This window comes from Atractosteus spatula, chromosome 3, assembly GCF_055471065.1.
Source record: "Atractosteus spatula isolate fAtrSpa1 chromosome 3, fAtrSpa1.hap1, whole genome shotgun sequence".
Lineage (NCBI taxonomy): Eukaryota > Metazoa > Chordata > Actinopteri > Semionotiformes > Lepisosteidae > Atractosteus > Atractosteus spatula.
In genome coordinates this window covers 8,391,611-8,408,638 of record NC_142708.1, presented here as the reverse complement: position 1 = coordinate 8,408,638, position 17,028 = coordinate 8,391,611, and the positions used below count along the sequence as shown (strand labels likewise).

General features: G+C 35.8%; 1 protein-coding gene across 1 annotated transcript; it reads right to left on the bottom strand.

Annotated features, from left to right (window-relative positions):
• Window positions 1-293: 293 nt before the first annotated feature.
• On the bottom strand, window positions 294-7,847 carry LOC148837342 (C-C motif chemokine 19-like). The gene is made up of 4 exons (XM_088911435.1): window positions 7,694-7,847; window positions 4,379-4,508; window positions 3,185-3,299; window positions 294-1,609 (listed from the first exon to the last, which is right to left on the bottom strand). Exons 1-4 carry the CDS (start codon window positions 7,752-7,754, stop codon window positions 1,583-1,585), a joined length of 333 nt encoding a protein of 110 aa, XP_088767561.1. The 5' UTR covers window positions 7,755-7,847; the 3' UTR covers window positions 294-1,582.
• Window positions 7,848-17,028: the final 9,181 nt, after the last annotated feature.

Below are 17,028 nucleotides of genomic sequence, written 5' to 3'. Positions count from 1 at the left end.
TTTGCTTATACGAGGGTGCTTGTATGCTTGTACTTCTAGAAACGTATGTCCATGGACAAGTTTCCAGTGTTTTATGTTATTTTAATTCTTACACTCTTCATGTCAGAGATTGCAAAGCATAAGAAATGTGGTTAAAGAATTTGTCCCAGACCCCCACAATTCTTTCTGTAAAGTGTCTCCTGATTTCTGTCCTAAAATCTTAAAAAAAGATTTTGGTGAAAATAGGGCTGTACAGTAGGCTAGCTAGACAAGAACAATTTATTGAAAAAACAACTCCAACAGTGCAGAGAGTATAGAATCAAATAGTTTATTTAGAAACGACAAAGTTTCATAAGGTTAGAAAATACAGTCAAAACACCATAGTTCTTAAAAAAAACATTTAAACAAGAAAATATGACACAGTCTTTTTGAATATTTTGTTAAAACATTTAAAACATTTTAAAAGTTTTCAATTTTTAAGATGAAATTTAGTTGTTTATTTTGTGTTTACTGCTTATGGTTATTTTACACATTAAAAATCGTTTCTGTTAAGTACAATCCAATACAAAAAAACAATGCCCCATTACTTTCCACTTAGACACCAGAAATCTCTGTGTGTTAGCTTTTAAAAGGCTGGGTTAATAAGATTTTGTTGTGTAATTTTATTCTCATTTTACATTTTTAATTGGTTTTGCCAATTGGAACATTTTATATAACCACAATTTATATTAACATATTAAAGGGAGATACATTATAAAAACAAAATGTCAATCATATATGGGTTTACACTCTTCATTCTTCTAATAAATGTAAAAATAAAATTATGAGGCATCAATTACGTTTTTTTCTTAGGAAATTATAATGCCATTTTACTAAATACCAATATACTTTCCAGTAAAGACTTTTGGTTAACACTAGTATTTAACAGTATGTTTAATCGTAGTGTCTTGTTGGATAATTGATCTGATGCCACATATTTCACACCTTATCATACTGGTAACTATCTAGTTATACATTTGAATTACAGCTCATGTTTTGGAGAGAATGAATCAAAAGATGAATACATTGCTAATGTTGTTTATTGTTCTGTGTATGTGGTGGGTTTTAAATTGAAAAGTAGTATAAAAGGAACAATCTTCAATTCTTTGAATGCAATATAGCTCAGCTTACTCTTAAAATCAACGCAAAATATAGATTTCGACTGCTACGAGTTTGTGCTTGCACTGAAAATGCATGACCCACATGATTTCCACTGCTGTCACAGAAGGAGATGGGGGGACAATCTTTGCACTCATAACCTCAGACAGTACAGTCTATAGACATCACATCTTGTTTATTATCAATAAAAAACATCACATTTCACAAGAACCATAGAAAGTAACCGAAGGAAAACACCCCAGGCTTATCAATCACCTTGTATTAAAGGATATTAACAAAAACAAAACAAATAAATGCAAAACAATAAACGAACAACACAGTGCATTTACGATGGCCATATTTTCACATTTTCTTTTCCCTACTGTATCCAAAAGCTCAGATTATCGGTGGAGCTTCTTGCTGTTCCTGCCACTGTTCACGCGTGAGTGTGGAATCACAAGCTTCCTTATATCAGGTTATGACACCAGGGCTTCTGTGATGAAAAAAAAAAATAGAATATCAGATTTATTTGTATCATACAACTTCATCACACTACACACATCATTTGCATCTTCTCGGCATACTGGGGAAGCAATACAAAAGGCCAACAATGTTAAGGCACATTATTACAAATTTAAACTTTAAAATGAGGGATAACGTTGAAATTGTGCAGTGCTCTTTTATTCTTTTTGAACATTATGTTCAACTGTAGCTGGGAATAAACATGTTACTTATCCATGTCTCACACTGATGGACTAAAAGAACTGGATCTCTTTAGGCCCACTGTAATGTGCTAATACCTTCATTGTGATCAAGTTAAAAATATATGTAATCATAAAAAAACATTTGTGGATTATACTTCAAGTGAAACTGAGCAAACACAGAAAAATTTAGCCAAGCTAAAGCATTTTTCTTGGTTTCAGTACCTGCATACAAAATGATTTCCAGATGTTATGCTGGAGCACAATTACTGTATGAATCAAGTCAGTCTATTTATTAAAACCAGAATATAATGACACAACGTTTTAGTCATAATGATTTAACATTTCAGCTATAATAAATTGTAAATGCAATCTTTGTTGTAGCATGTTTGACAAGATATCTTTATATTGCTATTAATACTGTATATTGCATATAGTGACAGTGTATAGTGACAGTGTACTGAGTGACAATGCACTAAATCACAAAAATTCTTATTTTAATGCATGAATAAAAAATATATGAACTTTAGCTATTTATCAGATCTACGGTATGTATCTATATGTTATATTAGCAATACTTCTCACTTAGGAACAAGTAATAGGTTTATTCCATGCCGACACATTGTGTTTTCTCTCTTCTCTTTTCAGCATGGAATAAACCTACTTGTTCCTTTGTAGACTACACATGCTGACACAGCTACCCACCTGAACTACTTTAACATACTTCTCATTTAACCTGATTCAGCAAACAAAAAATTCTGCTTATGCTACTAAATCAGAATTGTGAGCAAAAAAACTCTGAAAATTAAACTGTTAAAATTAGCTGAGTATCTGCTGCAAAAAAAAATAAAGTGTACATGGCTCATGTACTGTATTATTTTTATTAAGAAAAGCAAAGAGCTGCAGCAGCACTTTTCTGACCCTTATTTTAATGTTGGAATAGCACCAGACAGTAGTAAATAAATTGTGAAAGGGCCACCACAGTTCAAAAAAAGACAGACACAGTTTTGTTTTGTTTACCAATCATGGGGTTACTCTAACTGATTTGCTGCTGAAGATATTAATATTAATGTGGTTTTGTCTGCCATAGAATCTTTCTGGCAAAGGAAACTCTGCCCTTTTGAAATGAAACTTTTTGTGGTTGTGGTTCTAGGTTAGAAAAATCCCTGATTCTCCTTCTTCATCAGAAAAATAGAAACTCTTCGCGACAAATGTCTGTACGGGTTTCAAAATAAAATGTTCTACTGTATAAAAAGACAATATTGTTCTGACCTTTTCAGGCGAACTAATGTCTTTACAGCTTTCACAGGACTCTTAGTGTTATGCTTTGTGTGGTTACGTAAAGTTGCAGTGAGCAGGACAGTTACCTTGAAATTAAATCCCTTACATCCCTTATTCCTCTTTTCAACTTTCTCTATCAGCTCTTTCACCCAGGCCTCGTTATGGGGAGCACACAGCTTCACATTTCTCTTGGTAATGAACCTGAAAAAAATGAATAAGGTCCTGTTACAGCTCTTCTTTCATCAGTGGTTTGCCACTACCTGTATATTCCAAATTAAAATGTATTTCAGGGGCCCCTGTTTTGGAACTGAAGGATATCGACTTTCTGTACTTGGATTTTGGCCCCTGGGATGACATCTAGTGGTGTGTTTGCTGTTTTTTGTTTCTTTTTTCAAATATTCAATTTCAATTGTTAATTTATTTACAATTTTTTAATAATCATGACTCTGGAAGTTGATCAATTTATATATAGATGAATGGGGTGTACCCATGTACTGTAGTAAAAAGAAAGATAAAACAGGAACATGGAAGAAATTTTGAAGGAAGGATTTGCAAAGCATTAAAATTAAAAGCTGAAGAAACCCCAACATTTGACAAAATTCTTCATCATCAGTTCTTTTCCCCTATGTTACTTAACTTGCATTCACTAATTAAACTCATATTACTATAATTCAATATTTTATTTACTTTCAAATTGTAAATTAAATTAAAGTGATATTATAAAAGCTAAGTAGATTTAAAACATGCTAGTGTTTTCATTAACTCCAATTTTAACTTTCAGTCTTATGCAATATCTGGATATTATAGTTAATGGTTGTGATTAATGAATAAATTGTCCAAATTGGTGTAATCAATCAATACCAAAGTAATATTGAAAAGATAAAAAATTATAGATTATTTTGTCATGATCTGTTTTCTCACTTAAATTGTGAAGTACAGTATCACTTCTTGCTTTGGGGTTGTTCTACCATACTGTAATTATGTAATCCTTAAGCATATCTGTCCTCCTGGGCCTCATTTAAGGACCTGCACATCTGTGTGTCTCAGGAAAGTCACTGATATTCAGTCTCTCTTTCTCAAGTTTGTGTTTAAATGGTGAAAATTAGAATGTGCATTTCACATCTCTACAGAATCAACAGAGGAATATAAACTGGAATCCCTTGAAACTGAATTTCACTCAGTTTCAATAAATAAATAAAGGAGTACTGTCTGAATCTCTCTTTGGTCAGATCAGGAAGAGACAGAAAGATTCATGATTGTATTGTTCAAAAAGTACTTACACCATAGCTTCAATTTTGCAGCCATTGCTATTGCTTTGTTTTTGGTAGGTCTTCACTATCTTTATGGGGATTTTGGCATTGCTGACATCCAGACAGCAGTCCACAGCTATGTTCATGTCTCCATAGGCAACTGTGGAGCAAAGCGTCTTCAGTTAGTACAGTAATTCAGCATTGACCTAGACTAAAAACCTAATATACACACATCTGCACACATTAGCTCATTATAGCCAGCTTTGAGGTACAGGCATGATACTGTAACATTACTTTATTGAAATTCAAATGTATAGGATGATCTTGAGAATGGTAATTATATAATAATTACACAATATCATTGATTGTTTTAATACAGCTCCACTTCCTTCTTGTCTGATCTTGTCAGATATCAGAGCTAAGCAAAGTTGGGTCTGGTCAGTACCTGAATGGCATTTCTATGGAAATCCAGGTTGCATTTGTAAGTGGTGCTTGGAGCCAGCTAGTGCCACACATTCATCTGGACCACATACTGTAACACTTCAAGCTAAAAGTCCCATGACACCATTTGTAAGAGTAGGGGTGATAGCCCTGGTATCCAATTTTCTCTCTGGGTTTATATAATGACCTCCCCAACTTTTCCCCTTGATTCAGCTGGTGAAGTAATTTCTCACTTCTGCACATGGTCTGATGGTTGATGGATTCCTGGAGTGTAATGGGTACCGCATGTCACTTTCAGTGGTGAGTGAAGTGGGTCCCCTTCTAAAGAATCAAAGTTCTTTGGGATCCTTTGGGATAAAATGCGCTATACTAATGCAATACTTAATTATACTGTTAAAGCACCATGTATTAATGTCAACAGTGTAATTAATGTTGATATTTTAATACAATCTTGATTTTGTAATACTGTAGCCAAAGATTTATTTTCCTCTTTTTCACATTTCTCTTAACAGCTGCTGAAAGTTTTGTGCCTCATATATTTACATACTTGAATCATTTGAAGAGTAAAGATAATTGAAATCTAGAAGAGTTAGCTTAATTTGAATAATAAAGCTGAATGAAATTGTAGCTGAACATAGATAATGGTGGCCAGGTTCTAGCAAATGCAAAGTGTTAGCAATTAAAATATATGGAAAATAACTTTTGGCTGTAGCTCTTAAATAAACAGAATTTTGACATCCTCAATACAAAGACTCTTGAAAAAAAAAGATTGCCTCTTATTTGATCTTATTCGATGTGTTTGCCATCTCCTCCCACTAAAAAGGCTTTGTTTACAATATTGTTCCAGGGTGCACAAGACACTGCACATTATGTATACATTACAACACACAGAACTCTTTTATTTCAATATATTTCAGAGGGGAAAATCACATACGTCTCATAGATACTCTGACTTCTCACCAAATTAATTCATTACAGTTGAATCACAATCTTTGTTGCAGTGATGATTCTTGTGCACTTACACCTTTTCTACAAAGTTCATTTAGAGGAACCTTCAGAGGTCTGTAAAATTGCACAGTGAATAACTCTCTTTGTTTTCCGCTGCTAGCACAAATTGTACAGGTTGTAATCACTTCAGCTTTACAATTATTTCTTGCTCATAAATACAGAAATACCATTCCTGACCCCCCACCTTAGAGTGAAGACTGGGAAATGTTTGCCTTTTTTCTTAATCGTGATGCACTGACCCACAAAAGTGTGATGCAGTTTGACTTTTGACTTTGCATAAGGTAAATACAGTATACAGTATTGGAAAATGAAACTGCCTTTGAAAAACAAATTTCTTTTCAGGCATATTGTATGTACAGTAGGTGTAGGGCATAATTTGTTCTGAGATATGACCCACACTGAGAATTACATTTTAAGCACAGAAAGACCAGAATGCTCCAGAATGCCAGAAAAAAAAATTAAAAGGCTTAATTGAAATTCAGACCTAATGTGTTCTCTGACACAAGTGTGCAGTGTACAGTAAGGGTCTTTGAGACTTGCTAAAACTTAAACCTTTAAAATCTGAATTACATATTTAAGAACAGAATCAATTTCACAACACTCATTTAATGGTTAGTTCCTTAAAGTTAATACTTTAAAGTTAGAAATACCCTTGACTTGTGCAGTGCCAGGCAAAAAATAAGGTAGGGGCTACATTTTCATTCAAAAAGCATAAAAACCTAAATGCATAGCACAAATAAATCTAGACGAATTACTGTACATTTGAAGAATAATGTCTTGAAGGGCACTTAGCATTCAGTTACAGGAAACGTCTAACTATTTACTAGCAGTCAACAAATTTAGTTTAAAAATGCAATGAATCCAATACAATGGGACATCTTAAGTGGTATACATTAGTTCTAAAATATTGCCAAAAACCAAAGGCATTCATAGTCAGTCCAGCTAAATACATGGCATTCTGTTACTATAGAAACTCAAAATACAGCTATTATGCTTCATTGGATGAAACTCTTTAGTAGTCATAAGAAGTAATTCTTATCTTTAACAAAACGCCTGCTTTGGTAAAACAACAGTTTAAACAACTCTGCTTACATGGATAAGACATACTGCATGTTTATCACCTGTTGTAAGTTCAGTGACTCACTCCCATTGTGAGTCAAAAGACTGAGTCAGGAGATATGAATAGGAGGGCTTGTTCTGTTACATAAACCATTCAGGTAATTTCTGTGTTTTTTGTTTCTACTTAACCTGTTATTTTAAGAATTCAAAGTTGAATCTGACAGCTTTATTGGAATTGCATTATGACTCTAATTGTTTCTCATCATTTTCTCAGGAACATGTTAAACAATTTAATGACAAAATTAATGATGAATTTAATGACGTAGAGGTCATTTCAAATGTGCAAAGCTTTCTGAAACTACTTGCTCTTTAATTGAAAATTATAAAAATATATTTAAAATCAATTAATAAAAAAAAAATATATTTCCATCAAAAGTTAAGGCTTAAATCAGGTGAAATCGTTTATTATGCAGTGGTGCAATCAGCTGTGCATAGGTTTGAACCAAATTGAATTCACAGTACCGTAGTTTTTCAGGTGCTGTGCAGGATCTTAGAAGAAATAAGAAATATACTTTAATCTTTCTGAAGCTTATAGTCCTTCTTAAATTCAGCTCATTAGAATTATCCCAGGGACTTCTTTCCAAGACATCTGTTTGACAGAACATCCATGAAATTAAGCTAATATTTACATATTTCACAGACTTTTGAGAGCTTGCAAACATTTTCCAACTAAGACTATGCTGCACAATGTGTTTGCTATGGTTTTGGATATGTGAATGAAGACATAAAATGACAGACAGCAGAAGACAAAATATTTGAGCAAATCAAACTACTTACCTTTGGAGCACCAGTAGATCAGGAATACCAATACACAGACGGAGGAGATGCTGCGAGTCATATTTGAAGCTGATGTTGTTTCTGGCAGAGAGGGAGAGAGAGATTCTTTTTGCAAAAGCTCCACTTGCCTCTTTGCTGCTAAGAGTCTGCATCCCTGTCCATTTATACTCTTTAGTTTCACTTTGAGAAGTACCCCAAGAGGCGTGTTATTTCACAGGGAAGTCATGTGTCCCTAAGCTCTTTAACTCCTAAGATGAAGATGAACTTTTAATGATGAATAAAGGAACAAAAGAATGGATTGACGTTTAATAAAAAAAAATCATAACAAGAAATCCCTGAAAACTGCTACAGAAAAACCGTGTGCCAGTTGCCAAATGTTAATATTTCAGTTTATCTGAGGTTTGCTCAGTTTCAGCGAACATTGAATAGAGACAGTTCCCTAAATAAAAATCCATGGTCACCAACAAAGAGAGAAGAAGAAAATCATAAATTAATTATTTAAAAATGTATGATTATGGCAAAACAAATGATTGTTTAGCACCTAAATTGAGAGGCACTGGACATTTCTTATTTTAGAAATAATCAATATAGAACACTCTGTAGTCTATGGTGATTTTGTATAGACAACTTGTTTTTCACTGAGTTATTTTCTTTCCTTGAAGATCTTCCTTTCTGCAAAGGTCACATGAAATTCCCTCTGAGAAAACTCCACAGTTTCCTAAAGCTCTGTTCTTTATGATGGGCCACACTCTATTTGGAAGTCATTATTTTTCTAATTTTATGCAATCAATGCTAATCTTCTGAATGTTTCATTTATTTACTCTTTTCTTTTGTCTGCCAGGCATGATGTTTGCATAATATGCATGAACAGAATGAGTGAATCTCGTGTTGCACCATCACCAACGTAAATGTCATTTTTACTTTTTTCCATGTCATTAATTAAGGCTGGTAATAAAGCATGGTTCTGTGAGTTTTGCCGGTTGCATCCAAACGGCATTTTTGTTGTTGTAGTTGACATGATAACTGAGGCTGAAGGCATGTTTGTATTATACAGGTAGATACTGTACATTTTCTAAGAAAAGTTGAAAAGCAGTTTCAACCTCTTTTATACAGTACCTGTCACATCTACAGCCATATATGCTACAACCCCTAATGGTTAGGATAAAAAAAAACACATAGTAAAATGAATTCGAGCTCTTAGTCAGCTGTGGATGGAGTATTGGAAGAAATGAAAGTGATAGGTCATTTCCTTACCGAGATTCTGAAATCTATCAAATTCCTATTTTACAATCTCACACGTGGTGCTGAGGTGCTGAAAGATGCCCTCTCATTTGTAACCTTTCTTATGTTCTTAACTGAGAGTAAATTCTCTAAGTGGCCTAGAGACTCCCACCATTGATGTGTAACATACTGTACAGTACAACACAATATATCCACCATAAGCCATAATATAATAATTCAAAATATAACATAATACCCTGTATTTAGAGGTGACCTGAAGTTCCCCTGAGATCTTTTCAGTGATTCTTCCCCCAAGTATTCCAAAAGCACCCAGCTGGTCACAACTAGCCCTGAGACAACTAAATAGTCTTGACTTTCTTCCAATCATCTTTAGAGATCTTGAAATCAGCTGGAAATTGATAAGAAATGTCTTCAAGTTTGTAAGGGCCATGATCATATTAAAGAGCTATAGATTCCATCACACAATAGGAACTTGCTTTGCTTCATGGTCCATCCATCCATCCCTCCTTTTTCTATCGGTTTTATCCAATTTTAGTGTAGCAGGGGAGCCGGAGCCTAACCCAGTAAGCAATGGGACATCAGTCCATCACAGGGCACACACAGACACACTCACACTTACACTAGGGCCAGTTTACCCAGAATTAACCTAATGTACTAGTATGTTTTTTGACTGTGTGTGAAACTGGAGAATATGGAGAAAGCCTACACGAACATGGGGATAAAATACAAACCCCGCACAGATAGAATCCCAGGAATTGAATGCCTGGCCGTAGCTCTGCAAGACAGCAATGCTAATCACTGTGCCACTATGCTGCCCCTTTTTATGGTTTACAGGAGTTCAATTTTATTTCATTTTTTTCTAGGATAATAAAACAAAGTATCAGGGATCAATTTTTTTCCCTCTGAAATTAAACTGAAATTAAATCCTTAGGCTTTTAGATATCTTAAATGATAGATAACAAATAATAATCTCAGATAACTAGAAAATAATCAGATAATAATAGTCCGCGTCTTGTGTTATAGTTATTTAGTCTTTTTGGTCCTCTTTTCAAGGTGGCATCATAAGCCAAACCAATGAAATTAAATATAATCTATCTTACCAAACACAAGTTTATAACTGACAGGATAAAGAAAACATTACAGCAAGAGAAAGGGCCAAGAAAATGGCACAGTCAATAAAAATAATGACAACCCAACAGAAACCAGGTTGAGCTCTGTCCAGTAAGCCACTGTGGTTCTGGTGTAGACTTTACCCTTTTTTATACACATCTTTGTTCCTTGCATTTTGTGATTAGAAGTTCTGGAAGTTATTGCACATGAAGTATTTCCCTAAGTACAGTATAGTATAATATCTCAGTTTCAACAAGCCTGATAGCAGTTCCATAACCAAAGTCATGGTCACTAACCTAGTAAACAACAGAGAAAAATGTGATCATGGGAATGCGTTTGTAAGAGGAAACCCTAAATTCATTAAATATTTCAAACATGTGTGACCATGACAGGATAAATGATAGTTTAGCATCTCAGTCAAGAGGCCCAGGACCATGTATTTGTTCTAAGTGCTGGGCAGGGTGATCATTTTATTTTGTACACATAAACTAGTTCCTTAGTTCCTTTCACTCAGTGAACCTGAAAAGCTCTGTTAAAATACTAACAAATAAAATCCATAGGTTCTCAAAGCTCTATCTGCGACAATAGCTCTATCTGCGAGGTGTCAGTAATGGCATTCCACAAGGTCCCCCTGCTCTTTTCTGTGTTTCTAAATTTCCAAAATCTATGTTCATTTCCTCAAGTGCAAAATCTTCATGTTTCTGTCATTTGCTCTTTTTATTTGATTACCAGGTATGACGTCTGGAGCAGCATGAATGGATATTCTGGAAAATGTGGAAAACACTCTTGTGCTGCTACATGCCACCATCACAAATGCCATTTTCTGCTTGTTTTGTGTCATTAATGAACATTTGTGTGACAATGTAAATAATGCTAAAGCACAGCGAAAGTGCTAGAAACTGATCTGTGCCAATTACATGCTCGTGAAACGTCTATTGTTTATTCATTACTCAAAGAAGATTTAGATTTAGAAAATTTTGTCCATTGACTCCAAATCACAATATGAACTGTTATAAAGTGCATCAGAATAAGATAAGGTGTGTTTGCACTATATTTAGGGACATTTTTTGAGGAAAGAGAAACAAAAAGAGCTTCAAACTCCTTAAACTGTGTATGCTATGAATATACTGTACTGTAATAACCTAATGACTAGGATGAAGAAACACATGGCGAAGATGTTGACCAGCTTTGATCAGGCCATTGCAGCCCAGTGTTAGGAGAAATGGTCATCAAAGGGTTTGTGACAACATGGCGACTATATACTGTAGTACTTCAAAAATGTCAAGATTTTGTGCTTTATTTGGAATTTGTACAATTCTGGGATTACGTCAATTAATTTATTTTGATTCCAAGATTTAATAACTGGTCTGAGAACTTGGGTTTGCAGTTCCCCTTTAAAGATAAAAAATATATATAATGCGTATATCTCCCTTACAGATACAGTATATGCTATTAATGTATGGGACTGTCCGGTGACAAACATGAAACTCCAGGGACAATAGAACGGTTAAAAAATAAATCTGACTGATTTGTCCTGCTCACTTTGAAAAGTGATAAAAAGAAGTAAAAAAAAACTTTGATAGGACACAACAGCAGCATGCATAAAAGTTTAGTTTCATTTCTGGATAACCAGAAACTTTTTTTACAGCAGATTCTGATTCCCCTGTGATTTGTACTGATATGACAGGTTACAGGAATAGAGACTTCTTAATGCATTTTTTAAAAAAATTACCGTAACAGAATTGACAGCAAGCCATATTTCTTATAGTATAAAACATACTTATAAAAAGTGCACCAGATTTACATATTACTTACAGTACAGTATGTGTTTTCATATGATAGTTATTTAGTATGAACCACTTTTGCTAAATTAAAATACATATAAATAAAAAGAGCATTAAAATTGATGATTTCAGTAATAGTACCGGGAAAACAACTGGGTTTATTTTTCTTAAGTTTCATAGAAGCTTTGATTAGAAATAGTTTATAAAAGCAAGCTAGACTGTTTGTTTTCTGAGCAAACCTGCATTTGGTATACAGTAATTATTATTGTTATATTAAGGTTTGTATATGCATGTGCAGGAAGAAAGCTTACATGATCCGGTAAGTATTGTTTCATGGCCAAATCTCTTATAACTTACAAGAACAAACTTTAACAGTTCATCTTCATCTTTCACATGAGCCCAGTAAAAGAGGCCAGTAAGGAAGAAGGGGATTTCTTCCGTCACCCAACAATCTGCTCTTTTTACGAGAAGCTAGTAGTACTCACAGAGATCAACGACCCTTTAGAGTGCGACCCTACAAATGCCAGGCAAAGGCAAGCTATGATTTCAGCACAAGCTCCTGCAGCACAGCGCTTGGCTTCGTACTGTTTTGTTGTTAAGTGAGGGGCTTTCCACTCTTATTGTAAAACATTTACAAAAAGCTGCCATCGGGAAAAATCTGTGCCAAGTATACTTCTCCATTCTTTCAAAGAGGAGGGTCTTATTAGCCATTTTTAGAAATGTCTAAAGGTTGTTTTCTTGTTTTCTTAAACTGTGCCTAATAAGATTATTAGAAGGAACGTACTGTAATAACTCCCTTTTCTGCTTAAACCCCGAAACCTTTACTCATTCTGGTAGTTAGCAGGAAAACCTTCAAATATCATGAATAAAATACAAGTATTTCATTTATATTTCATTTTTATTTGCTTCTCATGCTGTACTTCTTCATATTGTGATGAGACATAGAGGATGATTTCTAAATGTGAAAATACACATCTCCATTCAAAAGCATTTGAGCCTTGCTGTTCTACCTCAATTTGCAATACAGTATCTTTCATTTACTCTGGTCTACAGCTCTAGTAAGTGACTAGTGTCTAATACCAAAGCTGTCTTCTCTGAATACAGTGATAAACAGTACTGATATAAATTCGAGTTTTGAAACTGTGCTGTACTAGTGATGTTTGTCCAAGTGCAGTAATAACTGTGCCTTAAGAGTGAGAAAAGTGCAGGAAAAATCGTTTACTCTCTGACATCTGCTGCTCTTCCATCCCAGTCTATTAAATGCAAGATACAGATATTATGGGTTTGTTGCAAATGCCTCTACTGCACATCTGCAATATGAAATTAAAAAAGAAATGGAGTGTCACACAATTCCATTGCAACAAATGGTTGGTAATGTAGGAGCTCAAACCACACGACATAAGATTTGATATTCATGTAAGGGAGTCAGCAATTGTATCCTTTGATGATGATGATCACAACATTTAGCCAATGATTAAATGCAACATGAAAGCTTTGTTTTCCTTAATAAGCATGTTAAAACGAATTAGAAAACTATACTGGTGCAGTTAATAAAACATGTTCACATACACAGATAATGAAGATAAGAGGACTTTCAGAGCACATACCGAGCATAAACTCCTTCCAACGAAACAACTTGTACATTTCCTCTACACAGAAAAGGCACTGTTTATTAGATAAAAAAGCAGTTGCCTCACTACTGCAAGTGATATGAGGTGATTTGTAAGTAAGTGTCATTCAAGACAGTGAACTACTGAAACAAACCCTTGTCATCTAGTCAGTGAGTGATCTGCATAAACAGAACATTCTTTGCATTGCTCAGAAGCCATATCACCCTGCAACTCACAACTGGTAGCCCACTGAAGCTCAGCAGAAGTGACCCAGGTCAGTACCTGGATAGGAGACCTCCTCCAAAAAGCTAAGGTTGCTGCTGGAAGAGGTGTTAGAGGATCCAGTAGGAGGTGCTCACCCTGTTGGGCTGTGTGGCTCCCAATGCCCCAGCATATTGATGGGGACACTATACTGTAAAAAGGCACTGTCCTTTGGGTGAGATGTAAAACTGAGCAGAGTTTGCAACATACCTGTATCACAATATGATGGAAGAGCCCATCCACATTTTGTCATTCATGAGGCGTTACAACATTATAAGCATTAAAATGTTTATTGAATGTTTTAGTCGTAGTAATTTGACCTAACCCGCTTGGTTGATGGCCAACCTCCTGACAATCGGACGAGGAAGCTGGGACTCCCATGCAAACGTAGTAGTGACCACAGGGCAGCTGCAGAAGTGGAGATATGATAGAGGAGGGATACAAAAGATGAAGGTTAAAGAGAAAAAATATTCCATATTTACAGTTTTTTTCATTTGAAAAAATGATGTCAAGATTGATTATGATTTAGGACAACTGAGGAATTTTCCACATTTGTTGTAAACTCCATATTGGCTTGGGGGGGGTACAATACATGAGTCGTAGCTGTGACATGAAATATAATTTGTGCCACTACTAATATTTTGAGAAATTAGTTTCTCGGATCTCTGAAGTATGAAGTCACAGATATTAGGTTAAAATTGATCTCAGAAATATCGACAAACACAGGGGCTTTTTTTTAACCTGAAATGCTAAAACATAAGATGAAGATTTGTTAAATGTGGAAGATGTTTGGTGTGACCGGCCATTAGCTGATTTTTGTCTGGGAAGGTACAGTACAGCTGCAGGGAACTGGTGTCTTGATGAGCTGCAGCTGTGAGCTGTCCTATTTAAATATCCTGTCTAAACACTCTTGAAACGCAGCAAAACCCTCTCAGAAAGCATTATTTCATGTCGGAAGAAAGCAACCTGATAGGTGGTGTGCAGGTGGGCTTTTGTTCTCTGGGGAGGCAGTATGGCGGTGCAGCTGTGAGCTGCTGGCCGCAGGTGCCGTGAAGCTGCTGGAAAACAGCCAGAGAGGGCAGCAGAGGCTGTCGGCTGTGGTTGCCAGAGATGCAGCTATGGTTGAACTGTGTCTGAGGTACGAGTGAGGTGTGGCTAAGGGGCACAGACGCTGTCAGCTGGCAGTGCCGTGGAGGTGTAGGAAAGCGGAGGGAATGCAGTCATTGGGGCTCTGGAAGAGAGCCCGGTGAAAAGCAAGCCGTAGAGGCACCCAATAGAGGCTGACGCTTGTGATCGCCAGAGATGTGGCATGGCTGTGCAGCAGAGGTGTCGTAAGTGGACACAACGTCTGTTTGTATTGGTGAAGGAAAATGGACAGTGGGAAGACAACAGCTGGAGAGGAGTCTTCCCCAAAAGGAGAAGGATGTGTGGGAGCTACTGTCCAAGTGGGGTTATGGTGAAAAAACACTTCTGCAGGTAGGGGATAGTCTAGCGTGTCCACGGTACGACGCAGAGTGTTTGTCCCATTGTGGTCCATCAGCCAGCAGTTCTCTCCTGTCTGGTCGTGCCCAAGAGTGAAAGAAAAGTGAGTTTATTAATGTGAGGGAGCTTGGTGACAGTGTAGCGTGACGTTAGGGTGGGTGTGTATTGTGAAACGAGGTAAGGGAATTAATATGAGAATTAGTGTGGAGGAAACGGGTAAAGGAAGCCATGTTAACGTCTGTATCACGTGAATGTTTTGGTATCATTGTGAGAGCAGGAGACGCAGCCTGTATTTTTCCAGCTCTTTGGAAGAAGACTGGGAAGGACTGCCCATCTACTGTAGGTTCTGGCTGTGCTGGGAAGCGTAGAGTGAACACTCGAAAGAGCGGGACACACAGGTGGAAAGGCTCCTGGCTCTGAAAGATATTTGCAGACGGCTCATAATGAGTTTACCTTGTACAGTAGTAGGTGGGGCCGGTCTGTCACATTTGTTAATGCTTTTAGGATATTTTTTTTTTCACATGTGAAACTATTGTTTTACTGGAACCGTGAGACTGGTCAGACAGCCCCTAACCCTAAACTAATTAGCTTAGACAAGAAAGTTTTATGTAACTCTGGCAAAAACAATCACACAATCACCTGTACCTTTAATAATACAGATATACAACAGCTGCAAGGAATTACGCTATTTTAATATTTTCACTGCCTTTTCTCGGTAGTTATGCAATAACATTTTTGTAGACTGATTTTTTTAAAGAAAAATAGCGTGCCTACTGTACCTATCTATAGTGGCTAGAACAGAATTATTCCAAATGTATTTTTTATCATTACAGTATTATGACAGGTTTTATTAAGTTGCCTGTCCTATCCTGATTTGGGTTAGGATATAACCCAGATTTCGGTAGACAATCTCATTTGTGTTAACAGTATCACCTGCTAACACCACTTGAAACAAAATGTTACCTGTTCATAATTGTTGCATAGTGTATTATGAATGATATGACAAAGCAGTTTTGGCTGTTTCACATTACATTGGTTATATAGAGTTAAAAAAGAAGTAGTCATCTATAATGGGTAATAAAAAGGGGAGGCTTTGCAGAAAATGATAAGAAACAAAATCCCAGCATTGGATGTCGTAATGTTGCATGCTGGGACATTGCATTTGAAGAGGTGATTGGTTTATACTGTTCTGGGACACTGCTGAAAGCAAACTGACAAGTCCATTCTTATCAAGAAAAACAAAATACTCACCATTGTAGTGTCAGTAGTGTCAATGTAGGCCAAGAATTCTATCGCCCCATTCCACTAGAGCAATTCTTTAATTATTATTAGGAAACACCCTTTAAAAATGCTGTACGATATAAGCAAAATCATCATCTATAGAGAAGTAATATATACTGTATTTACTTCTATTATGTGCATATTTGAAATATATAGCATATTTACATGTGAAAATGCTGATATTGCATTTTGTTTGTATCTGTAAATAGGCATTCTTAAATTAAAAACATTTTAATGTCCTCTAATTCAAACAAAATGATGTGGGCAAACTGTTAGAGTGGAAACCATCCAGGATATCCAAAACTTTAAAGGGGAAATACATTAGGAAAAGTGTGAGATAGGAAAGTTTTGTAATAGACACTCGCCTGTCTAAAGAAAGGAAAATCAGTCTGAACAAACTGTAATATCAGTTTTCTTAAACCTGATGTTCTGTCTTTGAAAGCCAGCAGCCCCATAGTTTCTGTAATATGGTTCCCGGACAAGTCCTGTTGTGAACACAGATCCACCTGAAATGGGAAGAATTAAATTTATATATATTTTTTTTTGTTGGCTACATTTCCTCTGC

What these genes read in the sequence shown, in the direction of transcription:
- LOC148837342 (XM_088911435.1), bottom strand. Translation starts at nt 7,754, where the DNA reads ATGACTCGCAGCATCTCCTCCGTCTGTGTATTGGTATTCCTGATCTAC. An exon ending in GATCTACTGGTGCTCCAAAG is followed by an intron (nt 4,509 to 7,693) that starts GTAAGTAGTTTG and finishes TTTGCTCCACAG; the next exon opens with TTGCCTATGGAGACATGAAC. An exon ending in GTAAGGGATTTAATTTCAAG is followed by an intron (nt 1,610 to 3,184) that starts GTAACTGTCCTG and finishes TTTTCATCACAG; the next exon opens with AAGCCCTGGTGTCATAACCT.